Source organism: Callospermophilus lateralis, chromosome 8, assembly GCF_048772815.1.
Source record: "Callospermophilus lateralis isolate mCalLat2 chromosome 8, mCalLat2.hap1, whole genome shotgun sequence".
In the NCBI taxonomy this organism is placed as follows: domain Eukaryota; kingdom Metazoa; phylum Chordata; class Mammalia; order Rodentia; family Sciuridae; genus Callospermophilus; species Callospermophilus lateralis.
This window is the reverse complement of record NC_135312.1, coordinates 62,322,531-62,336,673: the sequence shown is the minus strand read 5'-3', so window position 1 is coordinate 62,336,673 and position 14,143 is coordinate 62,322,531. Positions and strand designations below refer to the sequence as shown.

General features: G+C 33.8%; 1 protein-coding gene across 2 annotated transcripts in view; it reads left to right on the top strand.

Annotated features, from left to right (window-relative positions):
- The window catches only part of Prkg2 (protein kinase cGMP-dependent 2), a 91,488-nt gene that overhangs the window by 18,647 nt on the left and 58,698 nt on the right, over positions 1-14,143 (top strand). For both annotated transcript variants that reach the window (XM_076864681.2, XM_076864680.2), the window contains exons 2-5: positions 1,565-1,731; positions 4,875-4,988; positions 6,387-6,492; positions 10,066-10,129. In XM_076864681.2, coding sequence (XP_076720796.1) covers positions 1,565-1,731; positions 4,875-4,988; positions 6,387-6,492; positions 10,066-10,129 — 451 coding nt within the window. The remainder of the gene's footprint in view (positions 1-1,564; positions 1,732-4,874; positions 4,989-6,386; positions 6,493-10,065; positions 10,130-14,143) is intronic.

The following is a 14,143-nucleotide window of genomic DNA, read 5'->3' as shown; positions in this document are numbered from 1 at the left end:
AATATTTTGTTATTGACCAAAATTCTACCACTTACACCAAGAAGATGATCTAGCAAAAGTTTTCACTCAGTATCTTTTAATTGAGTGAACTGTTGCTTTAGTGGATAAAAGAAAAATGGGACTAGGGTGAAATGAGAGTGAAATTTGTTGATCATTTTTTTTTCTAGGAAGATCCATCTGATAATATAGTACAAGAGGAACTGTAAGGAAAAGAGGGTAGACACTGAAAACCCAGATAAAGGTGTTAAATTTCTCTAGACCTGGGATTTGGTTTTGGACTATGGGGTCATCTTTGAAGATAAAAAATGAAATGGAGACTGGTGATAGTTTGTTCAGGAAATCAACAACATTTGTTGGTTTTTTACATGGAAAGGAAGTTCTCAAGTTCTTCAATGAGCTTGGATGGCTCTGAGGTTGATTGGGTCACTGTGGGGAAGAAGGACAGTCTATGCAGGAGACCTCTTTCTGTTTCCTGCATGTAACCAAATGGTCTGCTGGTGGGATCTGAAGACAGTGACTAATGCCATGAAGTCTTACCTTATGTTGAAGAACTCAGAAAAAGATCACTAGTTTTCAAACAGTAAATCTAGTGTTCAAAGCATTTGGATGAAAATTTTTTTTAAAAAAAAGCTATTTTAGAATATTAGTAAGTACATTGTGCAAAGATTCTGAAAGTCTCTAAAGCATTTTTTCCTTCTAGTTCAATAATTATGTGATATCTACAAATAAAGTGTGTATGTGGGTTAAAACATTTCAAACTGATGATAATTGCTATTTTAAACTACCTTTTCCCCTCAATAGACAGCAGAGTGTTCTAGAATGACCAAGCAAGTCTTGAATTTGGGGAATGACTAGGATATGACATTGCAAATATAGGTTCAGTCTAGATGTACTTAGAGTGGAATCTAAGGAAGTAAAGATTTTCACCATTACCCTCTCTGTCTGATCAAATCTAAAGAGCCTCACAGGAGCTAATTCTCCTCCTCAGAAGAGGCAGTTGGTGGAATGGAAACAGCATAGACTTCATCACAGACTTAGATTTTAAAAATCCAAGGAATAAGTTGATTTTTACCTCTTAGTTTACTTCTCTATAAAACAGGAAGAGCATTTACCTCATAGGATATTTGTGAGGATTAAATAAGATATAAATAAAGCCATATGCATACAACAATGAATGAATACCGTGTTGTAGTCCCTTAATACAACTTCTTCATATTCACCAGACTTGATTTTTATCTGAAAATTGTGTGCTTTTTTAGTAGGATTATTGAGAGATGCTACATGTATGGTGATAGAACTAAGAATAATATTAAAATTCATGTAATAATAACTACCAGAAAAATATGGGAAATAATTTTGAAGAGCTTTACATGTAAGGTATTAGGAATTGTAAGGATGAGATATTTGGTGGGGCTAAAATTATTTGTGTTCTTGCAGGAAAAGTTTTAAGTATATTGGTAGTGATATCGAGAATCTGAATGGATTAAATCTAGGTAGTAAAGCTTGGTTTTAATTAATCAAAAAAATAATTAATTGTAACTAACAATCTTTCCCATTACACCAGTGAAAAGAAGCTCATTACAGATGCCCTTAATAAAAACCAGTTCCTGAAGAGACTGGATCCTCAGCAGATCAAAGACATGGTGGAATGCATGTATGGGAGAAACTACCAGCAAGGCAGTTACATTATTAAGCAAGGAGAACCAGGAAACCATATATTTGTGCTGGCAGGTGGGTTTTGCAGATTTTTTTTTCAGTTATATTATAACAAATGTTTTGCTTACTGTCTTGTGATTTTTTTGCAAACATTTATAAAAGTACAAAACCAGTTTCTCTATTTGTAGAAATCTAATAGAGTGAGTTCATGAAATGCAACATTGTTAATCTAATCATCGTGATGGCAATAGTTAATATTTACTGAATGCTTTCTGATATTCTATTCAACTTTTTTTCTGATATTCTATTCAACAATCAGTTGGGAGATCATGTTTCATTTTCTTACCAACTCTATAATGCAAGTGCTGTTATCTTTATGTTACTAACAGAGAATATGTCCCAGGAGGTTAAGTAAGTTATCCAAGGCCACACAGCTCATAAGTGGTGAAGGCAAAATGCAAATTTAGGCAATCTAACTTATGAAACATATTTTTAATTACAGTGCCACCTGCAAAAAAAAGTGCTTCCATTCAAAATACAGCTGCTTATGTTTAGTTTTAGATAATTATACCAGGAAAAAAATATCGTGGTTTTGGAAATGATTTTGGCTATATACCAATGATTTCAAAGGATAATTTAGGTACATTTAACCAACAGACAAATCTATAGAGTGCCTTACAGTAACAACTGGTGTTTTTAGAACTAATTAAATGGCTTTCTTTATCTATGATCACTTGAACATGCATACATGCTAGAAAGTTATATAAGGACTACTCAAAAAAAATTTTAGATATAGAAGTGAGAAATTATCTGAGCAGGAATTATGGTTATTGGATGCCTTGTTAAATTCTGAATTGCCCCAAGCCTAGGAAAGAAAGTTAAATTGGTTTACCCAGACGGTGTGGTAAATTGAGATATGCTGTGATCTATTTTATGTTGGAAGTTCTTGATAAGCTAAGCAGTTGCCTTTATTCATATTTCCTTGGGGCCTTAGGTGTGGGACACAAGGTGCCTTTCTAAACAATCTAATAGACATGTATTATTCTATTTATAATGTAAAAAAGATCATTTTCATATACTTTGATTCTTTAAACATGCTACTTTTATAGTTATCTGTGTATTATTTGCCATATATTTTTATAGGCAGCTTTAAAGTCATATGGTCATTCCCAAGTAATAATTCTATTCAACTAGTGCATTATAGCCTTAATTTAGTCAGTCTTTATTTTTTAAATTTTAATTTTTTAAATTTTTTAAAATATTTACTTACTTTCTTAGTTGTAGTTGGACACAATACCTTTATTTTATTTATATGTGGTGCTGAGGATCGAACCCAGGGTCTTGCATATGCTAGGTGAGCGCTCCACCGCTGAGCCACAACCCCAGCCCATAATTTTTTAAATTTGAATAATTTATTTAACCCAGTATATCTAAAACAGCCTTCAGCTTTATAGGACAGGTGATCTGGAGCAATTTTTCTCTCATGCAACTTCTCTCTTGGGCATTTTACATCTGTTTTAGCCACACTAGAAAATTCTGGGAAGAGAAGATAGGTCATTAAGTAACAAATATTTGTGGAACTTGCTAGGAGAGCATGAGAAACTCATGTCAGCCCATCTTGTTCCTTGCCAGTTAACTCTGATGAAAAACTTGGGTAGGGAAGAGGTTGAACAGACGTCAGCATCAATGTTGCTATTGAGATCAGAGATATAGCACACATGGAAATGGAAATTGGATGGTTTCTTATCTGAATTAATTATGCTGTCATCTAAAGAATGATTTGCCTGGTTTAATTATCTGGTTGAGTAAATTAATTTGATGATTAAAAATCCCCCTTTGTAGAATATAGCATGAATAGCATATTAACTTAGAAATTCGGTATTCCGTTTAAATTCTTCAGCATTCTTCAGGTCCCATGAACCATAACCAATTAGGGAAAAGGCTTAAAATACACTAATATGTGTAATATCAACTGGACAGTACCACTAAGTGGCTTTGATAGAATAGAATTAGCTGTAAAGGAAAATTATTACATTGCATATCTAATCTGTGGGATTTTGAACCAAAACAGAGATTGCTTTTTGTTTTTCTTATGAATTATAAGTTTTATCAGAATAAGAATCCTTGTCTCTTTTGTCCACTTTGTTGCTGTGGCATATGAAACAGTTCCTGGAACAATGAAGGTACTCAGATCAGATTTGTTGAATGAAAGGATGGACAGAGATGACCCAGATCTACACAGTGGTAACTTAGAGAAAGAAACTAATACTTTAAGGGAAGGGACATTACCCTTTAAGAATTTGGATATTTTTGGCTTATGTGTTTGATTAGATAAGATTTCATGTGAAGAAGAAGAAGATGAGAGCTGCCAGGGTAAAAGAATTGTGAATATCTTAGTTTTGCCTCTCCCTTCCTTTCATCTTTCCCTAAGTACAGATAGGTGCCAAACATTCTTGCTAGTGACTTGCTTTTATAATTAATAGTTATTCCATTTAAATGCAGGAAAGGTTAGATAACAGGGAGGACCATGAAGCAACTTGTCCAAGGTCACACAGCCAATAGTTAGTAGGGCCAGGACCCAGAGCCAGGCAGTCTGACTGCAAGACAAGTGCTTATCAGGTATGACACATAGTCCTTCTGTCACTGTGAACAACTGTTCTGTGTTTTCAACACCATGATGGTTGGATTCCTAATAAGAGATCAATTATTTCATGTACTACAATTTGCATAAGATAGAATAAACTTTAAACAAAAACACTCGCCATTCACCACTTCAGGGAAGGAGTTTTGTTAGAGTGATAGCAATCAATATTAGTAATGGCTGATGTAGCATTTCTTATGTGCTACCCATCATTCTATGTTCCTTCTTGATATTAACTTATTCTCATGACAAATATGTGAAATTATTATCTGGCCGAGTAACTTAATTTGATAATTAAAAATCCCCCTTTGTAGAATATAGCATGAATATTTCCCCGTTGTTAATAATGGGAAATATTATTAATATCCCCATTATTGATAAGGAATTTCAGACAGAAAGGGTACCTTTTTCAAGGTGAGTGGCAGTGCTGGTTTCAGCTGTATTTTTAACCACTGTATTACAATGAGAATAATAAGATATCTTACCTGGATGATTTTCATATATTTGGTTGTTGTTTAATTTACAAAATACAGATTGATTTTTATTATTTGTATCTGTTTTAAATTCTACTTGATAGAGGGTCGACTAGAGGTGTTCCAAGGAGAGAAATTGCTATCATCCATCCCTATGTGGACCACATTTGGGGAACTGGCCATTTTATACAACTGTACCAGGACTGCCTCTGTGAAAGGTAACAGGAGATGAAATGATGACTTTGAATTCTTGCGTGGTGCTAGAAGATTATCTTGTTAAGTCAGGTTTGCATCTTAGTCCAACCTTTGTCTTTTAGTTTCCCCTATATGCTCTTATTCATAGAAATGCTATGCCTATGATAGGATTTATATGGAAGCATGTCTCTAAACAATTCAAGTTAAAAGAACTTTTCTCTCAGGTACCTGTGTATGCAATTTGAAAATGGCTTTAAACTAAATGATTCCAACATTTTAAAAATTGCCATTTCATCTTTTACTACGCAGACATCTATCTCTAGCTCATTCAGAATGTTTGCTTTTTAGTTTCCATAAGGTTCTGATCAGAAAAATTAATCAAACCAAATTAATTAAATGAAAAAATTAATCAAATGAAAAAAATGTAAGTATCACAAAGGATGTGAATTAAAGACATGAGAGTTTGCATGAATGACTTTTAGGATTTGTTTAAGTAGTTCTACTGATTTTATTTTTACTGATTTTATTTATGCAATCTTGGATTTTCTTCAAAATTATTTAGATGTGGTGTATCTCAGTGTTTGAGACTGGGTTACATATATTAACATGCTGAGATATTTAGTGAAAATGCAGACTCTGGGACTCCACTCCAAATATGAAGAAGAATTTCTGGTCATGAGGCCCAGGAATCTATATTTTTAGCAAGAATATCATGATAACTCTAATTCACTGTAAATTTTGATAAACTGGATCTTTAGTTCCTGATCTATTTTATAGGTTCTCATTACTCTATTTTTTTAATCCTACAATTGTAATTTCATTTAAATTATTTTTAAAGCTGTTACTTCTACTCTACTTCTTTTTGGGATCTTATGCTTGCCTTTAATTCTTTCCTATTAAAACTGTTTTTTGTAAAAACTGTCTTTTGTAACTTCTTTAAAAATTATTCATAAGCATTTTATGTGAATAACTACAGAGATCCTTGAAATATATAGGCTTTTTTGTGGCAACGAGATCTAAACAACATAAAAAGACACACAAAAAACATACACATACACACAGAAATCCTTAACTTCAATTTACCTGCTTGTGAATTCTTCACTGTCTAGGTTGGCCACAGGTTGACTGGCCTTCTCTAACATGTGTCCTGATGAGGTAGTGTATAACTGGAAATTGCAAACTCATTTGAATATCATCCTAACCAAAAGATAATTAGAAAGCAAATCTTCCAATTCCAAATCATGGTACACTTCAGAGCCAAAATGATTTATAAAATTAGTATTTATTTTAATGCTTCCTTCCATTTGCATGTTAAAATAATGCATTTTCCAAGAAATGCAAATTCACCCTATTAACATTCTGGAAAGTTTTCTTGATGTGATGCTAAATAATGTTTTGTTATTTTCTCCATTTTTCTAAAGCTATTACCAATGTTAAAACATGGGCATTAGATCGAGAGGTTTTCCAGAACATAATGCGGAGGACAGCTCAAGCTAGAGATGAACAATACAGAAACTTCCTCAGAAGGTAAGAATAATACATTGGGAGAAAGTGCAGCCAATGATGTAGCCAGAGTGTGGATATGACTGTTTTATCAGAATATTTATTTTATAGTTTCTCCCATTTTCCACATTATTAAGCCAAGGAACAAAAGTATTTCCTTGCAATAAATGCTAGTATCAGTAAAAAGTATTACATTTAATTCCCATTAGCTTTGTGTATTGATTTATTTCTTTTGCTAATTTTTCCCTTGTATTCATGGAACCATAGTGTATAGTATAGAAAAATGTATAAAAAAGTCCTAAAATGTTCAACAGAGTGTTCAGTAGACTTTGAAATATATATGAAATTTGAAAGAGGCTAGCAAAAAGATAACCCTTCTAATATTGCTTTGCTTAGAATAATATTAAAATTAATTTAATTTACTATCCATGCTTTAAATGAGACATTCTTTTTTTTATTCACATAGCCACACTGTCTTCCAAATTATTACATTATTTGTAGGAAATTAACTTGCCAAAAACATTACTGAACTTGTTGTGATGACATGGATTCTTGAAACATAAACATTTTGTGAAATATTCTGTACCTCAATGACTTACTTGAATACATCAATTTATAGAGAAACAAATATCTATGTAATTTAAAAAGCCAGTTCCAAATTAGATAAAGTTTCTGAAAATCTAAGTTTCTTAAACTACTTTTGTATCATTTGTGAGAGTTTTGATAGTCTCTGAATCTATAGTACATTCTGTAATGAAATGTTACTTATAAGTGTTAATAATGCATTGCATAGTTCCCAAAAATAAATTCTAAGCTCTTCTGAAGTAAAGCATAGTGATTTCATCTTGCATTATAAGCCTTTGAAGTCAGTGATTTGGGGGTTGTATAGTGCCTAGCATATATTGAGAGCTCAATAAATCCTGAAGGAACACATTGTTAATCAGTAGGACGTTGCAAGTATCAGTTCTCATATAGAATTGTAGTGACTGACCCTTTCAAGGGCAGTAATGGCTCCTGGCAGAGGGGCAATAATGACAAGCAGATGCCTTATCTGATAGCCAGCCAGTGCTTAGTCATCATTTTGTGGGATCTCCCTGAATATAGGTGATCTCTAATCCAACAACTGAGTGACACTGGTCAGCATTTAAAGCTAATAAGCCACACTTATGCAAGAGCCAATAAAGGATACATAAATAACTTGTGCCCAAAGGTTATGTTTGAACAACTGAGATAAAACCTAAACCACTACATGCAGAGCAGTTAATCCTCCCCCAAGTCCAGTATGTTCCTAGTGGAAGGAGCTATTATCTATGTACTAAGATACATTCCTTCTTTCTTTCCTTCCATTTGACACTTCATTCATTCTTTCATTTTATTTCCAGGTAGAAAATATTATAAACTCAGATGGTAAATACGATAAACCTGATGCCTGCCTTCATAGACATACTAATATTTCCCCTCATATTTGTTTTCTCACCGTGCCCCTAAGGTGACAGACTTACTAATGTTGTAGATCCCAGTTTGGATCAGAAGTTAAACTTTCATACTAAGTATGTGTTAATCAAAGACAAGTTCTGGTTATCCTTTATCATTTCATCAATAGGGAAACAAACTAGCAAAATATATTTTTCTTTGTTTCATAATGTACAGTAAGCCCTTTCTTTTTTCATTTCCATTTTTATTATAAAGTCTGTGATATATAAGATATGTGGTCCTTATGTAAATTACAAAATATTATGAGACTAGCCATCTGATGAGTGGGTATATAGTCAGAGGAAATGAAATAACTTTGTCAAAGAGACATGTGCATTCCTATGTTCATTGAAGCACCTAAGTGTCCACCAACCAATGTACACATAAAAAAAAATGTGGTACACATGTGCAATGTAGCCATGAAAAAAGATGAAATTCTGTCATTTGTGACAACATGGCTGGAAATGAGGATCATTATGTTAAGTGAAACAGAAAAACAAGAACTACATGATCTCATTCATGTGTGGACTTAAGAGTTCATCTCATAAAGTTGTGAGTAGAATGGTGGTTTCCAGAGGCTAGAGAGGGTAGGAGAAGGGAGGGATAGGGAGAGGCTAATCAGTGGTACTAAGGTATAGGTAGATAGAAGCAAGAAGTTATGATGTGCTGTTGCACAGTAGGCTGACTATACATAATGAAAATGTAATAAATATTTCAGAAAGCTAGAAGAAGGGATTTTGAATGTTTTTTAACCATAAATAAATAATAAATGAGAAGATACATATTTTCCCCAACTTAAACATTGTACAATGTATATACATGTACAGAAATATCAGAGTTCCCATAAATATGTAAAATTGTAATGGTTTTATATATCCATTAAAATTTTAAAAATTATAGCAGAATAAATGTCCATGAAACTGTTGCCCAATATAAGGAAAAGAAAATTAGCAGCATCCTTGAATTTCTCATGTGCCTCTTTATGTCATTTCTTCCTGAATCCCCTCTCCTTGAAAGTAATCTTCATTTGAAAGTTTAGTGGTCATATCTTTGTTTTTGTTTTTTTTAATAGTTTTGCCTATGGCTTGAACTTTATGAAAATGGTATTATTGTTGCAACTCAATTTTTCACTAAGATTCATTTCTTCTGTTGTAGAGTTTTATTACTTGGCTCTAACACTGTGTAAATGTCTGTTCTCCACTGAGGTTTCTTCAGTGTTTTGCAATTACAAAGGATTCAGGTGCAAACCTTCTTATACATGTGTCTTGGCCTGTGCTTCCTGGTGCATGTGTGCAAAAAGTCAGTTTAGAGCTCTCTGCCTTTACAAACTCAGATCCAATTGTGCATTTTTTGGAGTAGCATTATTTTTTTTCTGTAGGGGTGTCACATTTTAGATGGTAAGAATAATTTATTTTTCTTATAGGAATTATATTAACAGTCCTGAATTAAAATGTGTAAAATAAAAGGGAAATTTAAGAGAACAATTGAATCATGTTGATCGATTAATCATACTGAAATTTCTGATATTTTAAAATAATAGTTTTCAGCATTCTACTTCTCTCTATATTGTTATCTGTAACAATGTTCCTATTACATGCCTCTGGCTACCATTGATTTTTGAAAGGACAACACAGTATGACTAATAATCAAAGGTTATTTCAATGTTAATTCCCATGTTCCCCTGAATTCAGCCTTTATTTAATCACAAGGTTTTGGATGAAAATCTGATCCTCCACTGGAAGCAGAACTCCTTACCCAAACTAATAGAAAAGATACTGAGATATGGAGAGGAACACATTTATAGATGCTATTCACTTTGAAAACCAACAATGACAGTCAAGTGATTTTTCCTCTGTTAGTATGTGATTTTTCCCCTTTATCTTACTATTTTTATTTATTTACTTATGAAATTATACATAACATGTTATGTAATTTCTAATGTATATAAAATTCTGTTGTTTATGTGTTTTCTGTTACTTAAAGGTTTATCTTGGAGAACTAGAGTGCATTATACTTTTTAAATAAATATAAAAACTTTAGAATCTATATAATGTGTATTTGTATATTTATAGTTAAACTCAGAAAGATATTTATATTAAGGAAAGATTTGTTTTGATTTTGAAGTGTATCCTTGCTGAAGAATTTACCAGAAGATAAACTGACCAAGATCATTGACTGTTTGGAAGTGGTAAGACATTTAAAGTACATTTCATTAGAGTTTAGAATCTGGTTGTGTTATTAGCACTGTAAATGAATAAAAAGGAAAAGACAGTAGATCACTATTCTGTGGAGACCAGAAACATTTTTTCTATTGTGAAAACTTAGGCTAACTCATGCTGAAATAAGAGGCTGGGGAAGAGTTAAGATTCTTTTGAAATGTATAAAAGGAAATTGGATTTGCATGTGTAAAGTGAAATTTGATTTACATATTTTAATCTTTTAGTATATTTTATAAAACTAATCTGCCTTACTCAAGAGGCATTTGATTTTTCTGCAATTAACATCACAATCCCTTACAGAGTTTTCATAGTAGAAAGGAGTCAGTGAGGCATAATTAGGAAATGGAGCACAGAAAGGGCATGTTGGTGCTTCTGGTGACAAGCCTCTGAATCAGACTATGAAACATTCTATACTTGAACACTCTAGGCCAGGAAAATACATTTTAAGAAACTGTACTCAAGAAGCACTTTACCTATATTAATGTCTGGAGGAAAACGGCATTTTGGAATGTATTCAAAACTCATTTTAGGCATCACCCAGATGGTTGGTTCCAGTCCAAGACTCTTCACGTCTTTTTGTGAATAATACTTCAATGACACATACCTTGGATGCTAATGATATGCATCTTATGAAAACCTCTTCGGATTTCAGAGATTAAAATTCAAAGCAAATAACCTCTCTAACTTTCTTGGGGGTCAATTTCATTGAAACTAAAGTGGATTTTATGGAATTTAAAGGAGGTAGGGAATGGCAAAGAAGTCACATGTAGACTTTAAGCTTTAATAGAGCTGTTCTCAGTGGGAGGAATATAAAAAAGCCCTACAAGGCTGATTGTTGACAGATTCATGCCTCTGTCAATCACAATATGCAATGTAAAATAATATCTGTTGAGAAGGGAGTAGGGACCATTTCATCCTTAAGTGTAAGTGACACCAGTAATGTTTCCATTTACAATTCATGGAACCCATCCAGCAGTTTATCTGGGACAGACCGTGATGACACAATGCCTGGCCTTGTGTCCCCATAGGGGTCAGATATGAAGTCATTTTCAAGAAGACTGCTTATCCTGCATCTCTTGGGATTTCCCCAATGTAACATAAACCAATCACAGATGTTACAAATTAATAATTCATCCCAATTTCTGAGGATTTTTTTTTAAAGCTAGAGAGGCCCTATATTTTTTTGTTAACCAAGGAAATCTGTTTTTAATATAAAACTAATAGAGTAGGTTCACCAGAGGGGAATTCCATGCTGACAGCAAATATGAAAATTTAGTATCATTAAAATTAAATGGTAAATTAGACATATTTAAAACAGCCACAGGCAATAGCTACAGAACATATAGATGGGGACTCAAATCCAATATTAATTAGCACACAATTCAAGTTTGAGTCTCATCTTTTAAAACACCTTAGAAAAGCTTTACCATATCTAAGCATTTGCAGAAAACAGCACATTTTATAAAAGGCTCTTTATTCATTACCTGGCAAACAAATGTGTCTCTGTAATGTGTGAAAATTCTCAGATGCAAAAGCAATGAACAAGGGAGTAATGGAATCTCTTTAGCTCTCAGAAAAGCACATACCTTACCAGCATAGCTTGGACTAATGACCCGTCCACATGGTCCGACAATGATCTATTCCTAATGCACCCAAGTTATGACAGAGCGCCTGCTGAGTTCTAGGACCAGCTGTACCACAAACTGGTTCCATAATCCTTGAGAAAATAGAATCTGTCATGCTGTTTAGGAGTTGATAAAGGGAGTTTTTATCCCCATGTGTATGTGTTTGGGAGGGTGTTGGGTGGACATGGGGGTGGGTATCAGAACTTCCCATCAAGAAGCAGTTGGCCTGACGTGTTTAAGATGTAGACTGTTGAACACTGTTGAGTTTCTAGACCCAATGGCCCCCATTGTGCAGTGCTCCAATAGCATTTCTGACTCTAGCTTAAGTCACTCAGACCATTTTGTTTTGGAGGCAGACATTGCCATTAAGCCTTTTTGCATGTTCTCATGGGGGAATGAGTGGGAATAATAATAACACACTCACTGAGGTACTTAAGATAGTGAAGTCATAAAGCATGATACAGATTTGGGATGGAGATTAATGATTAATGATGCTAGAAACCATAGTGTGACTGTTCCCCCTGCCATTATGCAGGACAATACAGGAGAGGAAGGGGTTTCTCTTCCCATTCACAGATCAGTCCAGAAGCATGGGATTGACTGTGCTGTCTGAGTTACAAGCCCCGTGTGATGAATCATGAGGTCACCTCACTGTTTGTTACAGAGCTCTGGTATTTGACCTAGTGGCCTTGTGCACCGCCACTCTGACATCTTTCACAAAGCCACAGTTGAGAGGGGGTGAGTGGATTTAGAGTAGTGTGGAATGTTCTTATCCTTCCTTCTTCAGACTTGGGGGCCCTTTGAAAGTTAAAAGGCAGGTTCCCGGGTACCATCCTTCATTTACTGAATCAGCAACTTTGATAGAGGCCCCCAAATTCACATTTTTAACTTTTAATGTTGGGATACTTTTGCTTACTAAAGTTTGAGAAACACATATATGTTTATGACTAGAATACATGTATTCAAATTTCCCCAGTCTGCCACTTCATATAGGAATTTTCCATTTTTAATCTTTTTTTTTTTCAAAATTTAGTCTTTCTTTCTTAAAGTTTCTAATAACAGTTGGATAAGCCAGACAGTTTTCCTCATTTTAGTGATTATATCCTGAGTCATGAGAAAGCTGAGATCATTGTGGATTTTGCCAGTTTATGGACTAGTGAGTTAAAGGTGGGGCTGCTGGGAGTTGTACAAAGTTCACCAGTCCAAAGTCTGGAGACTAGAGTTTGTGGTCCTTTCTCTGTCACTACCAGCTGTCCATTAATCATAATGAACATATGTAATGAGATTTCTAGCTATAGTGTCCCCTCATTACAAAACAAGAGGGTTGTGGACCACATCTTTATGGGCTCTTTCATTATTTATATTACTGAATTCTATGTAGTTGACTTGCTCAAATAGAAATAATTTCTGCTGGTTTTTATTTTGTAGGATCTAGTTCCTTGGCAATAACAACCGGGTGCCAAAATAATGCTAAATAATTGATAGGGTCCAGCTGATATAGGTGTATTTCCTTTAATATTTCTAAGATCGTAACTGTTGTACTTGGAAAAAATTACTAATTCTCTATGTAACCAAGTTTGTTTAAACTACTTATACTCAAACAACTGTAAGTAGTTTTTTAAATAAACTTGAGAAGTAGAGAAGTGAGGCACCGAGGGTGTGTGTGTGTGTGTGTGTGTGTGTGTGTGTGCATGTGTGTGTGTATACTACATCTTGTTGTAAATCATCAATACTTAATTGTAATGATATTTCTAGATACAAACTATATACTCTAAGGAAGTCTAAAATGCTTCTTTTTCCATCACCTTTGAGTTTCTTCTGGTTTTATATAGTATTTTTATGGGCACTGTATTTAGACTTTTGCTAGATTATCATAGTATAAGCATTTTATGTATAGCAAAAATAAAAGCTTTCCACCTTTGGCTGTTGCTGTTTGTATAGTTTTCTTGTGATCTCTACCTATTATTCTATCCTGAAATTAATTGATTTTTTTTTATACACTAAGTACCTACTCTCCAGGCTTCTTGACATCTTCTTTTAAAACATCTTATTCAGACTGTGGGTCATGAATCATTGCTAGGTCATGAAATCAGTTTAGTGGGACCTTTAAAAAAATCAGAGTAGTAAGTATCATTTTGAAAACCATGCTTTAGTTTCATATAAATGTATGTGTTCATGCTATTATGTGTGTATTGAGTGTATATGTAAAATATATTTCTTACTGAAGGTAAGAATAAAAAATGCTTGAAAACTTTGCTCTACAGGTCCAGGTCTATGGCTTCTTGGTCCTCTGAGGGACCCCTCTGCAGTGTAACCACAAGGACAATAACCACACTGTTTGCAGTTCTCTTTTTGGTC